The 23340-nt window shown below is 41.1% G+C and overlaps 2 protein-coding genes across 5 annotated transcripts in view; one reads left to right on the forward strand and one right to left on the reverse strand.

Moving 5' to 3' along the window:
- dcaf17 (ddb1 and cul4 associated factor 17) overlaps positions 1–6817 on the forward strand; it is a 37465-nt gene extending 30648 nt beyond the window's left edge. For both annotated transcript variants that reach the window (XM_055638030.1, XM_055638031.1), the window contains 3 exons: positions 1116–1196; positions 3962–4117; positions 6389–6817. In XM_055638030.1, coding sequence (XP_055494005.1) covers positions 1116–1196; positions 3962–4117; positions 6389–6520 — 369 coding nt within the window. In that variant the 3' untranslated portion in view covers positions 6521–6817. The remainder of the gene's footprint in view (positions 1–1115; positions 1197–3961; positions 4118–6388) is intronic.
- Positions 1–23340, reverse strand: part of mettl8 (methyltransferase 8, methylcytidine) — a 94090-nt gene that overhangs the window by 59753 nt on the left and 10997 nt on the right. The window lies entirely within an intron of this gene.

Consider the following 23340-nt stretch of genomic DNA (forward strand, 5'->3'; position numbering starts at 1 on the left):
GTTCCGACTGATTCTTGGCCGGACTCCTACGAGCCTCCGATATATCATAATGTTTTTTTATTATGGACCACTTATCCTTCCTTATAACAAACCCGTACTTCAGATGAATCCAAATTGGAATAATGGGCATTTGTCTGGAATACATGGAAACTCGAATCTGCACAATTTTACACCCAATGTCAAAAAGGGAATAAGGCAGTACTAATCCATCTCAGACTGCACAAGAATTGCAATCTGAATAACAATCTAGTTATGCAATTCCTTTCCCATAGCCAACAATAGCCAAGCCAATAAAGCCAGGCAAGATGTTTTGGTTCCTAAATTTCCTAAATTCATGTTGTCAGTCGTGTGTGCAAGCCATGACAGTAATTCAAAAGCACGATTGTACACTTAGGAAGCATCATGCAATCAAACTCTACACCAGTTATACAAAAGTAGTTTACATTTTGATGGCCTGATGTTTTACCAGAGGGTTCAATGCTGTTGAAATAAATATCTGACTAAAGTTGGTAAAATTTTGGAAATAAAACAAAAAGTATTCTAAAATTGGTTTCAAGTCATTTAGGTTTTTTATTTTCACTATACTGAGGTACAGCGAAAAGGTTTGTTTTGCATGCTATCCAGTCAGATCAGATAATACTAATCATAAATACAATCGTCAAACTCAGTACAATAGGTAGAGCAAGGGGGAAGATACAGAGTGCAGAATATAATTCTCAGCATTTTATCACATCAATTCCATAGACAAAGTCCAATGTTCGCAATGGGGTAGACATGAATTGGAATGTACCCTAGCTTTTGGAAGGACCATTCAGAAGCCTGATAACAGAAAGGAAGATTTTCCTGGTCTGGCAATATGTGCTTTCAACCTTCTGTACCTTCTGCGCAATTGGAACAGGGAGAAGAAGAAATCACCGGGGTGGGACAAGACTTTGATTATGTTGACTGCTTTTCCGAGGCAGCATGAAGTGTAGATGGAGTCAATAGTGGGAAGTCTGGTCTGTGTGATGGATTAAGCTACATCTGTTTGTATGGCAAGGTGCTTTGGAACGATAAGATTGATGCATTTAAAAAAAAAATGTCTCTCTCTCTCTCTAACTTTTCTTGCTTTCCAGGTGGAGAACTCGGTAACAGTGACAGCCTATGGTCGGGTTGTGAAAAGACAGTGCTCTCAATTAGATGATGATCAGTACGAGGTAATTGTAGAATTGGAATACATTACCCCACTGGAAATATTTTACCTACCCTTGCTGAGCAGTTCTTCAAACTATTTGTTAATGTGGAGGAGAATTTGTATTTGAATCTGACTTGGTCACCTGCCAGGCATTTCAATGGAATAGTTTACACGTTATTCCAAATATCAACCATTCTTCCCTCAGGCCCACTTCCACATGAAAGTGACCTCTGCTTTATTTATTCATGTGAAATTGATTCTTTCTTGAATCAAATTACCACAACCTAGATATTTTTCACTTTTCTGTTCCATGGGCATTGATGGGGATCTGCAAATAGATTGCAGTGGAACAAGTTAATTAGTTTAAGAGTTTAGAGAAAAAGAAAGAATAACATTTAATAATGACTTTCTTTTACCTTACTCGCCAAAATTCAAGTCAGATTCCAACTCTGAAGAAAATCCAAGATATAAAGAGTTTTTATATTCTTCTGGCTAGTGTGTGAGATGAATGAAATTGAGTAATATTACTTGAACCTAAATGGGAATTCTGCACTATAAACATATTAAATATGTCAGATAAATATCAATTAAAACAGAATCATCATTTGTTTGCGAAACACACAGTCAAACTGATCAATGTTTAAACATTTGTCTCCAATGGCACTCTGGCTTTGTCTGAAATTGAACACCATTATGGATATGGATTTATGTCATTCATGATAGTGTCTCTTTGTCTACCTCTCACTCATATAGTATTTGGAAATACAAGCATATGGCAATGCAATCCCTCTGAAGGCACGTTGAGAAACATCATTCTAATATTTATTACAATTCTACTATTGTATTCAAGATGAAAACATCTTGTTAGCAGTATGCATGTTCTGACTCTTACTTAAAAACAACTAAATACGTTATTGGAGGCAAATAGTGTGATGCTCAGAGATCAGCTCTCCCTGTGGAGTGAATCTGCACTCAAGATTCTCAGGCAGAATGTCTGCAGATGTGAATCCAGTGTAAGGATTGATGTATCTATTACACCCAAGACGCACTTCTTTCTGAAAATGATAAATTAATTAAATAAATTAAATAATCGGGGAAGAGAATTGTAGTTGGTGCAAGAAATGCGATTGCCAAGCATTATATTCAACATTCCACATGTTCTACAATGAGTCCAACTGTTCTACATGGTCCACCAATTCTGAAAATAGATTTTTTACATCTACGTTAAGTGTACATTTTGTTAAAAATATATCTCCTGTTGAGGGGCTCCATCAGACTCTCATGACCTCAGTGGCCACACTCTCTGTCCAAGGTGCCGTATTCTGACCTCTACATAACTTAACCTCCTGCCAATGCACCTGACCCACAATTACTGCACCATGACCCCTGTGCTCCTCTTCCAGGCATCTATCCTCCATGGTTGGCCCTGTTTACTTGACAATGACAGAGGAATGGTCTTATTGCACATAACACCTTCCCATCTCACAGAGTTCTGTAATAGCAGGTCTGCGTACAAAACATGCATTGGAATAATATAATTTCATGTTTAACCTATCTTCTTAATACAGTTCCTGGGCCTACATACCTTTTCAGAAGCCAATACAAAGGTGATGTTTAGTTACTTCCATTGGAGGAACCAGCAAATTACAAAAATAAATCTCACATAACTTTGGATGCAAAGATATCATTTTGCCTTTGGGGGATAGCAACACGTTGGAAAAGGCTTTACTTATCTAAAATATCCAAAATGCAGCAAAACCGGCATGTTGGCATTCACATGTTGCTGATTGCCCTTGAAATGCTGTTTAATTTATATTTCTAAATTGCACTTCAAATCTTAGTCTTTGCATGAGGTTAAATTGAATGAAATATTTACGTGCTCAACAACCATGTACAGCAGGTGTCGGCAACCTTGTTCTGCATAGGGGCCGGGTGGCATGTCTGTGAGCGGATGGCGGGCCACATCCACCACGTGTACACACGTGCATCAAATCACGTGTTCACATAGATCCCGCCCCTTCGAGAATGCCACCCGGAGCACTGGCCCCTAGTTACGGGCATTCACGAACACGGCGTACCTATGGACCATTGCCTTGCTTCTGTCCTGAAGGCGGTGATTCAAAATACTCGCACTCACTCGTCCCCGGTCTATTGACAGCCCGACAGTGAAGCCCAGACACAGAAGGTGCGCGGTCGTGCCAGCGGCATTGCGCAAGATGTGGTACAGCCAGAGCTCGCGCTTGGCGGCTCCGCAATCGCAGGCCTCCTTGCGTCACCGCGCCTGGACCCCTCGGGTCTGGGAGGTACCGGAGATGAAGGAAGTCTGCGGGCCAGATGACTACGGGAAAAAAATACGCCTGCGGGCCGGATGATTTTGGGTTACGGGACGCATTCGGCCCGGGGGCCGTCGGTTGCCGACCCCTGATGTATAGGATATTTTATTTCTGTTAAAACACTGAATAACATAATCAGTTCAGCATAGGTTATGTTGAGCCTTTTCAATGGACATATCATACTCCATCATTGTTTAATTTTAAAACTAGAGGTTAAATATCTAGTCATGATCTTGTGTTAGAAAGATGAATCGAGTTGAATTATGCAAATAAGTGAAGATTAAAATGAGATAAATTATAAGATTAGAAGGCATTGAACATTTGCTTTCATACAACAAAGCAATCTAAATTCATATTGGTGAATGGCACTCACTCACCATTATATGTGTTATTAAAATAATCAGTGAATTTTAATTTGAATGAATTCTCATCATTACTATTTCATTTTTGAAAGACCTTTAAAATGGTAGACTACGAAGATGAGCTTGAACTGTTGACTGTTTTGGCAGTAGCTCCAACAGACAATGAAGGGAACGCACATCTCGATTTTTACGACAACCAAACTGGCACATTAATTAAGAGTGTTCCAATAAAGGAACCATGGGATATTGTAAGTATGACCAGCAATGAGTTACCGGATTTAATGGTTTGTTTCTTTGGCACTTTAGTTAAAGTTTACAAACAGTCATGTCAGACTTGTAGTACTCCACCCACTGAACTTCATTACCATGTTACCCTGGATGGAAAACACTTCCTCAATCAGAAATACGTTGAAAGCTGAGAAAAAGCACTTTCACATGCCTCTTCATAACTGATCAGAGCATCACTAATGGAGCCTCTTGACTTGGATGAGAATGTAGGTGGCATGGTTTGTAAGTTTGTAGATTACATAAAATTGGTGGTGTAGTGGGCAGTTAAGAAGGTTGTCTAAGGTTATAACAGGATAAAGAATAATTAGGAAAGTGGGCAAGTGAATGGCAGCTGAAATTGAACTCTGATAAGTGTGGTGGTGCATATTGAGAAGTTAAACCATACATAGAATGGTTACTATGGTATGATAAGACATACACAGTGAATGGCAGAGCCCAAGGGAATTTTTTGGGACAGAGAAAACCTGGGCACAAGTACACAGTTCCCTGAAAGTGTCAACATACCTATGAAGAAAATATGTGGTACGTTTGCTTTCATTGGCTAAGTCATTGAGTAATGAGTTACGATGTCATGTTACAGTTGTATAAATCATTGGTTTGGCTGCACTTTGAGTATTGTGTGCAGTTCTGGTCACACACTAGGAAAGATGTGATAGGGAGGATGCAACAAAGACTGACAAGGGAGTTGCTTGGATTGGATGGCTTGAGTTATAAAGAGAGATTAGACAGGTGAGATCTATTTTTCCTGGATTAAAGAAGGCTGAAAGGTACAAGATATTGGCGAGATTTGGTCACCGAGCTAAAGGAAAGATGACATTAAGCTGAAAGGGTGCAGTAAAGATTCACAAGGATATTACGTGGACTCGGGGACATGAGCTTATAAGGAGAAACTGTATACGCTGGGACTTTTTTTAAGCGGAACACACAAGGCTAGGGGATGACTTTATGGAGGTATATAAAATCTTGAGGGGCATAAATAAGGTGAACAGCCAGTCTTTTTTCCCAGTTAGAGGACTCTAAAATTCTACAGCATAGATTTAAGATGAGAAGGGAAAATTTAGAGGAGACCTGAGGGGGAATTTTTCCAGAGGGTGGTAAGTATGTAGAACAACCTGCTAGTGGAAGTGGTAGAGAAGGGTACAATTGCAATGTTTAAAAGGCATTTAGACACAAACAAGAATAGAAAAGATTTAGTGGGATATGGACCAAATGCCAATAGTTCTAGCTCGGGTAGGAAACTCAGTTGGCATGGACAAATTGGACCAAAGGCCCTGTTTTCTTGCTGAGAATTCAATGACTCTGATCAGACTATGCAAATGAAAGAAAACGACAAAAAGGATTGGCATTGTAGTACTACAATCAGGGACCCAAACAGGTGAGATTGTGATTCAGTTGCATTTCTTCCAAACTAGTGTACTGCATTCAGTGTTCACAATTCTCTAATTGGAGAAAATGCATGTTGGGCATTTGTTGTGCAGAGCACCTGCGCTCACTCTACAGTAATGTTCCTGGGGTAATATTGCCTGCCCTTCTGCCTGTGGCCTCCCGCACTGTTATAAAGAGCTCAGCACAAGATCGGGAATAATACCTCATCTTTCAAATGGGCAAGACTCAGTATTGAATTGTCTGACCTTAGATAACCCACTATTTGTTTCTGTTTATATCAGGACTGGCTATTTTTATGTCATTTGAGTGGACTGGCCTACTGGGCATGTATCAGTAAGCCAGACCATGCAACATTTTACAGATATTGCAACATTAAAAATAGCGCAGACAAAAAGTTACTAGTTACTATAACATTAGAGAGAGGTAGTCAGGGAGGTTTCCTGTGTTCCACTCATTGGCCTCCTCCATGTCTCTGCTACCTAGACTAATTTTATGAAGGATTCCCACACATGAAACATTAACAGTTTCTCCTTCACAAATGCGGCCTGACCTGCTGTCTTTTTCCCTCAAATTTTATTTTTATTCCAATCATGTTGAAACTGATCAAGGATTTCTGGATTGCATCAATAATAGGAAGCCTGATCAACATTATTTTAACAAACCTAAAGCTAGTGAAACCAACTATATAGCTGATTTATTTCTCCCCACTGGAAACTAATGCAGCTGGCTCACCTCAGACTTGCGATCAAAGCTGGTCAATTTGGGTACACCATTATGAGGCTTGAGAAAATAAAACTACTGGCTCCTAAATGCTGTTTTATGGGAATTTTGTTTTACATTTCCAGACCTACAATCATCAACTGTTCTTCGACAGAGATACAATTATACATACAGAACAACTGGCAAATCGGACATTTTGCTGTCACATTTACAAAATGGTACAATGTCCTGAAGATGAAGATGGAAATAAAGATTGATACATCCTAGATGGTTTCTCTCTTATTTACAATGAAAATAATTTGCTCTTGCATTTGTACTGTGGAAGCTGCAGTATGAACAAGGGTTAAGATAGTTGTACAGCACAATGTGGAAACTGCTGTATGACAAAACTTTGTTTAATAGCTGTACAGCACAACAACCTGTAGGCATTCATTGACGCACATCATGTTCCTGATAGGTATTCATTGACGTACCCCAATGTTTTGGGATGGGTATTCCTTGACGCACACCACAAGGTTCTTGATATTGAAAATTAAATAAAGGATTAAATAACATGTAGGTTTACTTGTATTATTGTTATAGCATTTGTATATTAATGTTTTGAGAACGTATTATTGATGATAAGAAATTAGAAAGTGCTCACAATTTCAAGGGTCAAAATCTGTATAAAAAGTTGAGTGTTGTGATTGGTATTTTGGAGTAGTACAGTAACTGGGACTGTGCTGGTCTCCTTGTGCTCAAGTAAATAAAGTGTGTCTGGAAAATGAATGCAAGTTGTCAGAGTCCAGTTGATCGGCGACAACAGTACAACTGTAGATGTAAAGTTTGAGCTCGTAGGTGGTAGGAATCAATATACAAATATGTTAGGTAAACTCCAAATTGTTATTTATAAAAAACTTTAAGACTCTTAGGAAAGGTTTAGAGAGATATGGGCCAAATACAGGCAAATGGGACATCTAGGTCAGCATGAACGAGTTGGGCCGAAGGTCTTATCTCCACGCTCTATGACTGTCATAGAGATATGACTGTGACAGAGATATCGTCATACAGCGTGGAAACAGGCTCTTCGGCCCATCTTGCCCACACCGATCAACACGTCCCATCTACACTAATCCCATCTGCCTGCGTTTGGCCCATATCCCTCTAAACCGTTGCTGTCCATGTACCTATCTAAACATTTCTGAAACGCTGCGATAGTACTTGCCTCAGCTACCTCCTTCGGCAGCTCATTCCATACACCCACCGCTCTTTGTGTGAAAAAGTTACCCCTCAAGATCCTATTAAATCTATCCCCCCTTACCTTAAACCTATGTGACTGTGATTAAAGAGAAATGTACAAATGCTTGAGGGATAAGTTTCTTGTAAAAAAAATAGATACTTGCAGCTTTGAATGATGTTTTAAGTTGGACTTATAAGGTAAAGATCTAAGCTCTGGAAATGTGCAAGGGCAAAGTTGCTATGGATGAAATACAGCAAGGTCTCTCCAGGCTGATTCTTGGGATGGCAGGGGTGTCCGATAGAGAGGCATTGAGCGATTGGGCCTCTATTCTTTAGCATTTAGAAGGGAGGTAACTATTCAAGCATAAACGTTGTGGGGTAGATGTGAGGAGGTTTCCCAGCCAAGGAGTCAGGAACTAGAAATCAGTCTAAAAGTAAGTGGTGGGTCATTTAAGACTGAAATGAGGAGAAACCTTTGAAATTCACTATCACAGAGGGCTGTCGAAGCTGAGAAATTGATTACATTTAAAACAGGTTGATAGATTTCTGCACATTGAAGGAAATGAGGGATGTAGGCATAGGGAAGGAAAGAAAGATCGAAAAATATCAATTATGATTTTGTCAAATAACATACTTTTGCTATTTTTATGGTCTTTAAAGACAGCAGATGAACTCTGCAGTTTGAGCAATGCAGTATGAAAAATGCTTAACAAAACAATTTGAACAAAACAAATTTATATAAGCAGAATGTTTAGCAAAATCCAAAGGGCCAACCAAGTTTGAAATAATCCCAATAAAATGCTTGTGTTTGCATTTGACAACATTGGAGTATGAATTGCAACTTTTAAGAATATGACTAAATTCTTACAAACTATGAATGTATTCATAAGTTCCTTTAAAAAATATTTGCTCTTTGGCAGAACACATTAAAATTAAATTGTAAGTCAAAAGGAGTTGGCATAAAACTTAATAGTATAGTACTGGCGTTAACTACAGCCTTAAAATAAATATCCTGCTCCCACAGATATATAAAACACTATAGACTCTTCAACCCACAATGTCATAAATTCTCCTGCCTTCTCCCCATAATCCCTGACACCCGTACTAATCAAGAATCTATCTATGTGTAAGAAGGAACTGCAGATGCTGGTTTAAACCAACGATAGACACAAAAAGCTTGAGTAACTCAGCGGGGCAGGCAGAATCTCTGGAGAGAGGAAATGGGTGATGTTTTGGGTCGAGACCCTTCTTCAGACTGGTTAGGGATAAGGGAAAAGAGAGATATAGAAGTGATGTGGAGAGATAAAGAACAATGAATGAAATATGCAAAAAAGTAACAATGTTAAAGGAAACAGGCCATTGTAAGCTGTTTGTAGGGTGAAAATGAGAAACTAGTGCGACTTGAGTGGCGGAGGGATAGAGAGACAGAGCGAATGCCAGCGGTACCTAAAATGAGAGAAATCAATATTCATACCACTGGTGTGTAAGAAGGAATGCAGATGCTGGTTTAAACCGAAGATAGACATTAAAAGCTGGAGTAACTCAGAGGGACAGGCAGCATCTCTGGATAGAAGGAATGGGTGACGTTTCGGGTCGAGATCCTTCTTCAGACCACTGGGCTGTAAGCTGTCCAAGTGAAATATGACATGCTGTTTCGCCAATTTGTGTTCAGCCTCACTATGACAATGGTGGAGACTGAGGACAGAAAGGTCTGTGTTGGAATGGGAAGGAGAATTAAAGTGTCCAGCAACCGGGAGATCAGGTTGGTTCACGCGAGCTGAGCAAAAGTGTTCCGTGAAACGATCGCCCAGTCTGTGTTTGGTCTCGCCGACGTATGAGTCCACATCTTGAAAAATGGATACAGTAGAGGAGGTTGCAGGAGGTGCAAGTGAACCTCTGCCTAACCTGAAAGGATTGTCAGGGTCGCTGGACAGAGTCAAGGGAGGAGGTATAGTGACAGGTGTTGCATCTTCTGCGGTTGCAGGGGAAGGTAGCTGGGGAGGGAGTAGTTTGGGTGGGAGTTAACCAGGGAGTTGCGGAGGGAACGATCTCTGCGGAAGGCAGAAAGGGGTGGAAATGGGAAAATGTGGCTAGTGGTGGGATCCCGTTGGAGATGGCGAACATTTATGAAGATTATGTATTGCATGCGATGGCTGATGAGGTGGAAGGTAAGGACTAGGGGGTACTCTGTCTTTATTTCGACTAGGGGGTGGGGGAGCAAATGCAGAGCTGTGGGGTACCGAGGAGACACGAGTGAGGGTCTCATCTATGATGCGAGAGGGGAATCCCTGTTCCCTAAAGAATGAGGACATCTGGGATGTGCTCGGATGGATCTATCTCTGTCTAAAAAATATCTTTAGGACAGCCTCCACAGCCTTCTGTGACAAAGAATTCCACAGATTCACCACCCTCTGACTAAAACAATTCCTCCTCATCTTCCGAAAGGAACGTCCTTTGATTCTGAGGCTATGATCTCTAGTCCTAGACTCACCCATTAGTGGAAACTTCCTCTCCACATCCTTCTCCCCATAACTCTTGATGCCCTACTAATCAATATGTCTATGCTGAACATGATGCATTAAAATTAATCTCTGCCTGCATGTGATGCATATACACCAATTTTCTGCATATCCATGTATGTAAAAACCTCTTAAATGCTGTTATCATCAGCATTCACCACCACACCTGGCATCACGTTCCAGGCACCAACCACTCTCTGTTTCTGTGCCCAAGTCTTTGATATTTCACCCTGGAAAAAGTTTCCGACCATTTACCATATCTATGCTTCTCATTATTTTATATATTTCTATCAGATCCCCTCAACCTCCGACGCTCCAGAGAAAGCAATCCAAGTTTGTTCAACCTCTCCTTATAGCTAATACCCTCTAATCCAGGCAGCATTTGAGTAATCCTCTTCTGCGCGCTCTCCAAAGCCTCCTCATCCTTCCTGTAATGGGGCGACAGGAACTGCTCTTTCCTCTTCTGCTTCTAAATAACTTTTAGAGATGAATAACATTGAGCTAATACTTGGAAATCAGTACTTAATTTCAAAAATTCACTATCATTGATACCGAGTTAAATATTTTTAGTTTTCTGCTTTAATACCACAGTATTTAATGTGGTGCATTTATTATCATTGTAGCAGTCACTTCATACTTACACTATAAAAGACTAAAACTCAAGGTGGCCCTAGAAATCGTGGATGATCATTTTCCAATGCTTTCTCGACTGTGGATCAGTTCCTGTGGACTGGAAGGCAGCCAATGTAACTCCACTTTTTTAAGAAAGAGGGAATTATAGACCAGTTAGCCTTACATTGGTAGTAGAGAAGATGCTTGAGTCTATTATTAAAGATGTTTTAGCAGCACATTAGGAAAGAAGTGACAGGATTGGTCAAAGTCAGCATGGATTTATGAAGGGGAAATCATGCCCGACTAATCTTCTGGAATTTTTGAGGATGTAACAAGTAGAATGGATTAGGGAGAGCCAGTGCATGTGGTGTATCTGGACTTTCAAAAAGTCTTTGACAAGGTCCCACACAAGAAATTAGTGTGCAAAATTAGAGCACGTGGTATTGGGTGTAGGGAATTGACATGGATAGAGAACTGGTTGTCAGACAGGAAGCAAAGAATAGGAATTAACAGGTCCTTTACAGAATGGCAGACAGTGATTGGTGGGGTGCTGCAAGGCTCTGTGCTGGGACCCCAGTTATTTACAATATATATTAACGATTTAGACAAGAGAATTAAATGTGTCATTTCCAAGTTTGTAGATGACACAAAGCTGGGTGGCAGTGTGAGCTGCGATGAGGATGCTATGAGGCTGCAGGGTGACTTGAATAGGTTCGGTGAGTGAGCACATGCATGGCAGATGCAGTATAATGTGGATAAATGTAAGGTTATCCACTTTGGTGGCAAGAACAGGAAGGCAGGTTATTATATGAATGGTGTCAGATTAGGAAAAGGGGAGGTGCAATGAGACCTGGGTGTGCTTGTACATCACTGAAAGTAAGCCTGCAGGTACAGCAGGCAGTGAAGAGAGCTAATGGCATGTTGGCCTTCATTGCGAGACGATTTGAGTTTAGGAGCAAGGAGGTCCTACAGCAGTTGTAGGTTCCACCTAGAATATTGTGTGGAATTTTGGTCTCCTAATTTGAGGAAGGACATTATTGTTCTTGTTGGAGTGCAGTGTAGGTTCACCAGGTTCATTCCCAGGATGGTGGGACTGGCATTTGATGAAAGAATGGGTCGACTGGGCTTATATTCACTGGAATTTAGGATGAGGAGGGATCTTATAGTAGAAACATAAAATTCTAATGGATTGGACAGGCTAGATGCAGGAATTTTTTTCCCGATGTTGGGGGAGTCCAGAACCAGGACTCACAGTTTAAAAATAAGGGGTAGGGTATTTAGGACTGAGATGAGGAAACATTTCTTCACCCAGAGAGTTGTGAATCTGTGGAATTATCTGCCACAGAAGGCAGTGGAGGCCAATTCACTGGATGTTTTCAAGAGAGAGTTAGATTTCACTCCTGGGGCTAAATGTATCAAGGGATATGGGAGGGAAAACAAGAACGGGGTACTGATTTTAGATGATCAGCCATGATCATATTGAGTGGCGGTGCTGGCTCAAAGGGCCGAATGGCCTTCTCTTGCACCTATTTTTCTAACTTTCTATTGATCACACAGAAAAGGTGACCTTGTTTTAATGGTCCACTTTTCCCAGTTTGAAGCATTTGAAAAATTACAATTAAAACACAAAGTACTTGTGCCATAACTCCAGGATAAGCGCTCAACTAAGAAAACCAAGCCCAAAACCAATTATCGAACTAAATACACCAACTTACAATAAACGACTCCACATGCGAAACCCCCCCCCCCCCCCCCCAGCTACCTAAATTTTAATTCTCTTTAATAATAAAACTAATCCTGTAGTGGCAAGTATATCATTGTGGTTATCGAGTGGGCACCTCCCTTCATTGGTGTTTTGTTGCGTTAGGCCCCCGACACCTCGGGAAAGATCAACAGTTTGTTCTGACATCCCAGAACAACCCCCCTCAATACCTGCTCTTACCACCTACGCTACCAGTATCTACTGAAGGATGCCACAGCCAATTAGCTCACGCTAACAAATGCTTGTATGTGAATTCCTGGCCAATAAACTTACTTACTTACTTAAACACCTGCATCCTATCTTCCACTAATCCTAGCCCATCATTAAGCTTGTAACACCATAAATATCACCCTTGCATAAGACCGGGATACACTTGCACAGTCTAAAGTTACAGAAATACACATATTGCATGTCATACATTTCCTTTCTGCCCCCAACTATTTCTTCTCCACCAAATCCACCTACTGCCTTGCTCTGCTGGCTCTGACATTTGTTTTACAGCCTGACGCAAACTCTGTCTGCGAATTCCTAGCACTCCAAATAGCGACGTGGTCGATCTCGCTATGAAACCTCTACAACCCACCCCTACTGGACGTACTCTTGCTCTCCATCCTCGCTGCTCAACGAATCGTTGGGTTCGAGCGCCCGTGAGGTAGGAAGCGGCTCGACCCTAAACGGTCTCGCGCGGAGATTGGTCTCGAGCAAAGATCATAGAGCGGGGGCGGAGCTCTATGATTGTGATCTGTGGTCTCGAGCGCAACGGTTCCACCTGTTAGTTATTGATGCGCGCAGCGTGTCGGCATGGCGGCGGCGAGAAGAAGGGGGCAAAAAAAAAAAATGAAATGATTCAATTTATTGTCATTGTCAGTGTACAGTACAGAGACAACGAAATGCATTTTTAGCATCTCCCTTGAAAGGGAGACACAGGGCGTCGCGGTGTGCCCGCGCCTGCCGCCGTAACATTCCATTACAGGCAAAGGTGGGTGAAGTGTCTTGCCCAAGGACACAACGACAGTATGCACTCCAAGCGGGATTTGAACCGGCTACCTTCCGGTCGCCAGCCGAACTCTTAGCCCATTGTGCTATCTGCATTTCGTTGTCTCTGTACTGTACACTGACAATGACAATAAATTGAATCATTTCATTTCATTTTCAATCATTTCTGCTGCCAACTCTACATATCTAAGCCTTTTCCTTTCATAAGCCTCATCCGCACTCTTCTGAAGACACCGGGCATTCATGTCTGATGATACAGTGGTCCACAAGAAGTCCAGATACGACCTTGGTAAGGCCATCAAAAAGGCCAAAAGGAACTTCTGCTCCAAGCTGGAGGATGAGACAGATGTTCGGCAGCTGTGGCAGGGCCTGAACGCAATCACCTCCTTCAAGGCGAAATCAGGAGGCAGCTCAAATGTCGGCGAAACATCACTCCCTGACGAGCTCAATGCGTTTTACACACGCTTTGATAGGGAGAATACTGATGTGCCTTCCCGAGCCCCCATTCGCTGTGATGGTATTTCAGTCACAGTCACAGAGGCCGACGTCAGGAAATCATTCAGAGGGGTGAACCCTCGAAAAGCACCTGGTCCTGATGGTATACCCGGTCGGGTTCTAAAAACCTGTGCGGCCCAACTGGCTGGAGTTTTTACGGACATTTTCAACCTCTCACTTCTGAGGTCTGAGGTTCCATTTAAAGGGAATGCTTTAAAAGGGCATCAATTATACCAGTGCCCAAGAAGGACAAGGTGACGTGCCTCAATGACTAACGACCAGTGGCACTAACGCCAGTGGTGATGAAGTGCTTTGAGAGGTGGATGTGATCTTGCTGGCTCTCCACTCCGCTCTGGACCACTTGGACAACAAAAACTCATATGTCAGGCTGTTATTTATTGATTATAGCTCGGCATTTAATACAATCAACCCTTCCAAGCTGGTAACCAAACTTGCAGAACTGGGTCTCTGCGCATCCCTCTGCCATTGGATCCTTGACTTCCTCATTCACAGACCACAGACTGTTCGTATTGGTGGAAATGTGTCAGCCTCGATAACAATCAGCACGGGAGCACCTCAAGGCTGCGTGCTCAGCCCCCTGCTGTACTCACTCTATACTCATGACTGCATAGCCGCTCATAGTGCGAACTCCATCATCAAGTTCGCTGGACGACACCACTGTTGTGGGACGTATTACTGATGGGGACGAGTCAGAATATAGAAGAGAGATCAACCAACTAACCAAATGGTGCCAGCACAATAACCTGGCCCTCAACACCAGCAAAACCAAGAAACTGATTGTGGACTTTGGAAGGGGTAGGATGAGGACCCACAGTCCCATTTATATCAACGGGTCGATGGTGGAAAGGATCAAGAGCTTCAAATTCCTGGGCGTGCACATCTCTTAAGATCTCTCCTGGTCCGAGAACACTGATGCAATTATAAAGAAAGCACATCGCGCTTCTACCTCCTGAGAAGATAACGAAGAGTCGGTTTGTCAAGGAGAACTCTCTCTAACTTCTACAGGTACACAGTAGAGAGCATGCTGACCGGTTGCATCGTGGCTTGGTTCGGCAACTTGAGCGCCCAGGAGCGGAAAGGACTTCAAAAAAGTAGTAAACACTGCCCAGTCCATCATTTGCTCTGACCTCCCTACCATCTAGGGGATCTATCGCAGTCGCTGCCTCAAAAAGGCTAGCAGCATCATCAAGGACCCACACCATCCTGGCCACACACTCATCTCCCCACTACCTTCAGGTAGAAGGTACAGGAGCCTGAAGACTGCCAGGTTCAGAAATAGCTACTTCCCCACAGCCATCAGGCTATTAAACTCAACTCATACAAAACTCTGAACATTAATACACCATTATCTGTTTATTTGCACTTTATCTGTTTATTTATTCATGTGTGTATATATTTATATAATGGTATATGGACACACTGATCTGTTCTGTATTCATGCCCACTATATTCTGTTGTGCTGAAGCAAAGCAAGAATTTCATTTTCCTATCTGGGACACATGACAATAAACTCTCTTGAATCTTGAATCCACTGTTTTTCCAAGGCACCGTCAGTTCTATAAAATACACCATCCGCTAACTAACTGACCATAAACTATATCAGGCCTCAAACTAGCAGTAATTATTTCCTGTGGAACAACAAGCTTTCCTCCTAAATCTACCCGCACCTCCCAAACACTGGCTCCCCGTAACTGGCCTGACTCATACCAATCTGCAAACTTCCCTCCTCTACCTTTCTCTCCCTCCCGGACAAAATGAATTGCTACACTCCAAGTCTTGATGCTTCCTGTGTAACAGTGCCCCATTGTGGCAGAGGGACCTAAAGATAGTCTGCTGTTGAAAAATTGTTCTTAAAATGTCCCAAGCCAAGACATCTTCTGTCCATCCCCTTCTCAGATGAATGAATGAATGAAACTTTATGATACTTAATTATCACGTGGTATGTCACAGTGAGATTCTTTGTTTTTGCATTCACAAGGTGTACAAAGAATCGCCACATACCGGGTGCTGAGAAAGTTACAAAGTATTCCATTTAGTCCCAAATGGTCCCCCTTAGTTCTCGGCAGGTCCCCCGCACCGGTTCCCCATTTGTTCCTGGCAGCCCCCCACGCCAGGTCCATTTGTTCTCTGCGGCGGGTCTGACCTCCGGCACCATGACTCCCTTCAGCACTTTGTCTTTTACTCAAGATTCCAGCATCCATAGTTTCTTGTCTCTCCCATAACTCCAAGATGTTTGAAAACTTGGCAATCAAAATGAAAGTCAATTGAATATAAAGGATGCCAAGTGGTCAATGTAAATATAAATTGATCATAACAGTGTGCATGTTATTGCTGAATAATTGGCACTTCTAAGTTTTAGAGTAAAGCCTGAAATTTAATTAGACCCAATACAATGTTCAGCTCCTCTAATTCAGCAAGTGATAATCAATTTAAAATCAAACATAAAAGTAGAGGCACGAATTATTAATGTTAAATAAATAATTTGCTTAGTACATTCACATTATCAAATGCACAGCAGTCCATTTCAACGCACTTCTTTTTTCTTCCTATGGAGGTTCAATAGACGGAGGAGATGTAAAATAACGTTAATAGGGGACAGTTACCCCACACCCAAAACCTCAAGGTATTTAACCACACCACATGAATTAAAACTAGCAAAACTAATTAAGAATGCAAGACATTAGGGGAAAAAGGAATGGAGGAATCACATTTTGTAGTTGGAACATTAGGGGTGTGAATGATCCAATTAAAAGGGGTAAGATTATGGCTCAATTAAAATCTTTAAAGGTGGATATTGCGTTTCTACAAGAAACGCATGTGAAATTACAAACACAGATGAGACTAAAAGCAAATTGGATAGGCCAAACTTATTATTCGTCATTTACTTCTAAAGCTAGAGGTACGGCTATTATTATTCGGAAAGGTATACCATTTATATTAAAGAACACTATATCTGATAAGGAAGGAAGGTACACTATAGTGGCAGGAGAAATTTATTCTACACCACTGAGTCTGATAAATATTTATGCACCAAATTTTGATAACCCTCAATTTTTTAAGAAAATTACGGATATAATAGATGAGTATAATTACCAAAATGTAATATCAGGGTGGGGAGGTTAATTGTGTTATAGATACATATTTAGATAAATCAATAAAAGTAAGGAAGAGTAAGGTTAAATCTAAAACTAGTGAATTTTTAAACATATATATAAAAAACACTAATATAACAGACGTATGGAGAATAGTCAACCCTACGGGAAAGGAAATACTCATTTTACTCAGCGGTACATAAAACTTATTCGAGAATTGATTATTTTTTAGTGGACACAAAATTAATTCCTTATACGATTAACCCTAAATATCACAATAGTATTATTTCTGATCACTCACCATTGACTTTTACTTTAAAACTAGAGCGAACGCCAGGTATAAAATCGTTTTGGCGTTTTAATACACAGTTAATTAATAATCCACAAGGTTATGAGTATTTAAAACAACAAATGAAATACTTTTTTGATACAGATGAGACACCAGGCATTTCACCATCTTTATTATGGGAAACCTTTAAGGTTATAATCTCATATCAAAGTTACCAAAATAAAAAGAACTCCATAGAACAAGAGACTTTAGAAAAGGAAATTAAAATATTAGAATTAGATAACGCAAAAGACCCAACTATAGATAAACATAATAAGATCACATTATTGAAATTTAAACTTAATCGAATATTATCGGCAAGAGTAATAAGATTATTTCAGATCACAAAACAGGCACAGTTTGAATTTGGTGATAAACCACATAAACTTTTGGCTAGACAATTGAAGAAATAGGAGAAGGAAAAGACGATTACTAAAATCAAATCAGAGAATGGGGAACTACTAACGTTACCCCAGGATATTAATAAAAGGTTTGCCCAATTTTATCAAAACTTGTATACGTCTAAAACTAAAATAGAAGACAATATAATTGTAGATTTTTTAGATAATTGTAATTTGCCAAAATTGGATATTTTGGAACAAGAGGAATTAGGAGCACAGATCACAAGGGAAGAAATGTGAAACAATAAAAGAGCTGAAAAATGGGAAAACGCCAGGACCAGATGGTTTTAATAATGAATTCTATAAAGGTTTCCAGGAGTTAATGGTACCACGGTTATTTAAGTTATATAAATATGCCTTTACCGAAAATAAATTACCAGAAACGTTAGCCGAATCCACAATTACGTTAATACCTAAAAAAGATAAGGACTTAGAAGAACCGGGCTCATATAGAGCCATATCACTCCTAAATACAGATCAGAAAAAAGTTTAGCAAGAACTCTAGCAAGAAGATTGAGTAAATACATTAATAAATTGATAAATCCGGACCAAACAGGGTTTATACCTAAAAGACAATCATCTAACAATTTGAGATGCCTTTTTAGTATAATGTATTCATACAAAACGGAAAAAGAAGACTTGTCAGTTATATCTCTGGATGCAGAGAAAGCATTTGATCAGGTAGAATGGCAGTATTTATACAAAGTACTCCAAAAATTTAATATGGGAGAGAATTTTATCAGATGGGTGAAATTACTATATGATAAACCAATGGCAAGAATACTGACTAATAATATATTATCTTCAAAATTTCAATTATCGAGGGGCAATAGGCAGGGCTGTGTTTTATCTCCCCTGCTATTTGCACTTATGATAGAGCCGCTTGCTGAAAGGATAAGAAGGCATCCAGATATTCAAGGATATAATACTAAGGATACTATTAATAAAATATCACTATATGTAGATGATATACTTTTATATATTACAAACTCCCAAACGAGCATCCCAAATTTATTAAATCTAATAGAGAAATTTGGCTCTTTCTCCGGTTATACAATAAATTGGAATATTAGTGAAATTATGTCATTAAAACCCCAGAAAGCGAATCACCTATTAAAATTTCCATTTAAAATCGCAAGGGAAAAATTTAAGTATTTGGGTATTCAAGTTACTAGAAGATATAAATCATTATTTAATGCTAATTTTATACCATTATTAAATACATTTGACTCACTGATTAAATTTTGGAGAACGCTCCCACTGTCACTAATCGGCAGAATAAACGCTATAAAAATGATAGCTAATTCCTATACTATTATTGGGCAGTACATATTAAAAATATAATTTATTGGTTGGACAGTTCTGCTCAACAGTTGGAATGGATAAGAATGGAGAAAGAGGATTGCGCCCCCTACGATCTAGGAGCGATCATTTTTCCCCCAATAAAGCTGAAGAATATGTTATATAAGAAGAACCCAATTATACAAAATACAATACGAATCTGGAAACAAATAAAATTAACTTTAAAATTAAGAAATTTATCAACGTTAACACCAATAGTGAATAACCCAGTATTTAAACCATCTGGTATGGATAAAACATATGGGAAAAAGTGGGAATTAAAAAGTTAGGTGATTTGTATGAATTGGGAAATTTGCTCAGCTGCAGGTGATCATTTTGATATTCCTGCCTAGTCTTCCTCATTAACTTTGTACATACAAAGTAATGGCATTATGAAGGAGCTCCAGAAAATCCTGCACCCACTCAAGCCACCCCCCCCCCCCCCCCCTCCGACACGGACACGGAGCGATCGCCGGCCCTCTTTTTTTTTGTTAAACATCTATTTCTGTCAGGTGTTTTTTTTTAATTTCCCCCTTACCATAGAGCGGCATAGGTGACATTTCGGGTCAAGACCCTTCTTCAGACTAACAGTCAAGGCAAAGGGAAACAGGAGGTATAGGCATATCTTCCATTCATTTGTCTTTAGTACCGTCTATATCTCTTGTTCCTCTTTCCGCTGACTCAGTCTGAAGAAGGGTCTCAACTTCAAATGTCACCTATTCCGCTCTATGATCGTTGCTTTCGTCCGTCTGTCTGCGCGTTTACTCGCCCTTGGATTAAGTAGCGCAGGATAAAGCTGCGAATTCACGCATGGGATGTGTTTGCGAGAGAGAGAGAGAGAGATCCTGACACTTGCACATCTCCGTTTAGTCCCCATTCACAGGAATGTTGCATTTATTTTATAGGTCAAACACAATTTTTTTAAAACAAAGAGTCTGAAGAAGGGTCTTGGCCCGAAACGCCACCCATTCCTTCTCTCCAGAGATGCTGCCTGTCTCCAGCCTGAGTTACTCCAGCATTTTGTGTCTACCTTCTTTCTAAAAACAAACTCTGGTCCCGCAATGTTTTAAAACACACAAAAAAATATTATGTTTATTTCAGCATTCGGGTCCCCCCCCTCCATCCGTCTGGGGAAAGGAAAGTATTTTTTTTTGTAGTAAAGGAGGGAGGAGAGTGAAATCGCTCAGTAATGGGTCATGGCAGCTATCGAAAAAATCAACCCCAAAATATCATCCGAATTCAAGTGCAGTTTCCTACCACTTCAAGCAGGGTGCACGGCCACCAAATTCAATTGCAGTTTCCTACCACTTCAAGCAGGGTGCAAGGACACCAAATTCAGGTGCAGTTTTCTGCCACTTCAAGCAGGGTGCAGGGCCACCAAACTCAAGTGCAGTTTCATGCCACTTCAAGCAGGGTGCAAGGCCACCAAATGCTAGTGATGTTTAATGCAATTTCAAGCAGGGTGCAAGGCCACCAAATTCAAGTGCAGTTTCATACCACTTCAAGCAGGGTGCAAGACCACCAAATTGAAGTACAATTTCAAACCATTTCAAGCAGGGTGCAAGGCCACCAAATTCAAATGCAGTTTCATACCATGCAGGGTGTAAGGCCACCACATTCAAATGCAGTTTCATACCATTTCAAGCAGGGTGAAACCACACAAAACAGCACATAAACACCATACTCACAGTTTAGTAGACATTCAGTGTGTTCAGTTGATTCACAGCTCAGACAGTGCCGTGACCTCTCCCTCCCCCATCTTGCAGAGACTGACCCACACCCACACTTCCGCGTTTTATAACCCCCCCCCCCCCCCCACCGGAAGGAGCGTGGCTTTCATGGCATGATTGAGATGAGAGAGATTCTCAACATTTTTTTAAACACCAATAACACTTTTCTTTTTCATTGATGGGAAAAATCCTCTGCACCTGATGAACGGAGAGGAGCTGAGTAATATGGCCATAAATCACAGCCGTAAGTGCTAGCGTCTTATCTAAAATCAATATACAGTGCAAACAGGAAGTTGCAGTTACCACCACCAACAACCATTTGCAGTGCAGCATGTCAAAGCAGTTACCACCACCAACAACCATTTGCAGTGCAGCATTTCCAAGCAGTTACCGCCAACAACAACCATTTGCAGTGCAGCATTTCAAAGCAACCACATTTTCATTTTCAAAACACATTAAGAGCACTCACAGTTGAGTAGACATTTGTTCAGTGTTATTCACAGCTCAGAGAGACGTGATACTCTCGCTTCCTCCATCTTGCAGAGACTGAGTGAGGCACACCACTTCCGTGTTTTATAGTTCCTCACTCCTCCCACCAGCAGGGACAGCAGAGAGAATGTCATCATTTTTTAAACGTTAATAACTCTTTTAGTTTTCATCGATGGGAAAAATCTTCTTGTCCTCAGAGTAAGATGGCCAAAAATCACGTCTGCGCTGATCTCCCCCCCCCCCCCCTCCTCTCCCCTATTCCACCCCCTCCTACAATGAAAACCCCCACCCCTCATCCCACCCCCACAAGGACAATTCTGGAAATGAAACCTCTCCCCCCCCCCCCCCCCCCCCCCCCCCCCCCCCCAACAGGAAAATCACAATTTTTTGAGTAAATTAAACCTCTCCCCTATTCCCCCCCACACTCTTCTTGCGTATGGTGTGCACAGCCTAAAGTTGTAGGACAACTTGTTCTATTTGATCTTATTTGATGAAAAACCTCCTCCTAAGAAATCTAAATGAGATTGCATAGTGATATACCCATTTCCCTAACACAACCCGTTCCCCCAACGCAATTTTCCACCACTCACCTATAGCCCCCAACTGTGCAGGTGCGGCTCATACACTCCCTCCAACCTCGTCTTTACCCTCCCTCTTCTCTCCCCTCTCCTCCCTCCCTCTTATTTTCCCTACCCTCAATCACTCCCTTCCTCACCTCTGCCCTTTCGCACACCCCCAATGAACATGATATTTAAATAACATTTCTTCTCCTCCCCTCCCCTCCCCACCTCTCCTTACACCCATAGCCCCCAACTGTACAGGCGCAGCTCATGCACTCCCTCCCACTCAACACAATGTTTAATTAACATTTCTTCTCCTCCCCTCCCCCACTCCATATCTCTCCTCAAAACAATATAAGACAACACTTTTGAGATCCTATTGTGATGTAATTGTCGGATATGGCAGATTATGAAAATAAGATGCCATTGTGATTGGAGGACCATGAGATCCCATTGTAACGTCATAGTTACAAACTGCCAGAATAACCATATAACAATTACAGCACGGAAACAGGCCATCTCGGCCATACAAGTCCGTGCCGAACAACTTTTTTCCCTTAGTCCCACCTGCCTGCACTCATACCATAACCCTCCATTCCCTTCTCATCCATATGCCTATCCAATTTATTTTTAAATGATACCAACGAACCTGCCGCCACCACTTCCACTGGAAGCTCATTCCACACCGCTACCACTCTCTGAGTAAAGAAGTTCCCCCTCATGTTACCCCTAAACTTCTGTCCCTTAATTCTGAAGTCATGTCCTCTTGTTTGAATCTTCCCTATTCTCAAAGGGAAAAGCTTGTCCACATCAACTCTGTCTATCCCTCTCATCATTTTAAAGACCTCTATCAAGTCCCCCCTTAACCTTCTGCGCTCCAGAGAATAAAGACCTAACTTATTCAACCTATCTCTGTAACTTAGTTGTTGAAACCCAGGCAACATTTTAGTAAATCTCCTCTGTACTCTCTCTATTTTGTTGACATCCTTCCTATAATTGGGCGACCAACAACTGTCAGATCATCTGTCATTGTTCTCAAAGTGTTTTTTTTTTAAACTTTTAAATGTCAATAACATGAAATATAACATCATAAGAACAACCAAGGGACAAAGGTGAGTAAGGTGGTGCAAAAATTTTAGCACTATCATGTCCCGTTTTTACGTAGGGAAAGAAAGAAGAGAGAGAGAGAGAGAGAAAGAGAGAGAGATACATACATACATACAAGATGAGAGTGTTAGTAATATACAAGACCAACTTTGGCCTGTTGGGTCCCTTTTACACGGGAGGAGGCCTGGTCCCCCAACACGATATTGGACCAATAGCACGTAGCCCCCACAGGAGGCATGGTCCTCCAATTCGACCCATTGCCAAATGTAAGATTCCAGAATTCCCCTGCCTCTCCCAGCACTGGACATTAAAAAAATTGCAATTGCACTTCCCCAATTGCAATACCAATTCACCCTGCCCATCATGTCCTTCTAGGAGCTGGAGTAAGTGTTGTATGATGGCAACA

The sequence above is a fragment of the Leucoraja erinacea genome, chromosome 7 (assembly GCF_028641065.1).
Source record: "Leucoraja erinacea ecotype New England chromosome 7, Leri_hhj_1, whole genome shotgun sequence".
NCBI classification, from domain to species: domain Eukaryota; kingdom Metazoa; phylum Chordata; class Chondrichthyes; order Rajiformes; family Rajidae; genus Leucoraja; species Leucoraja erinaceus.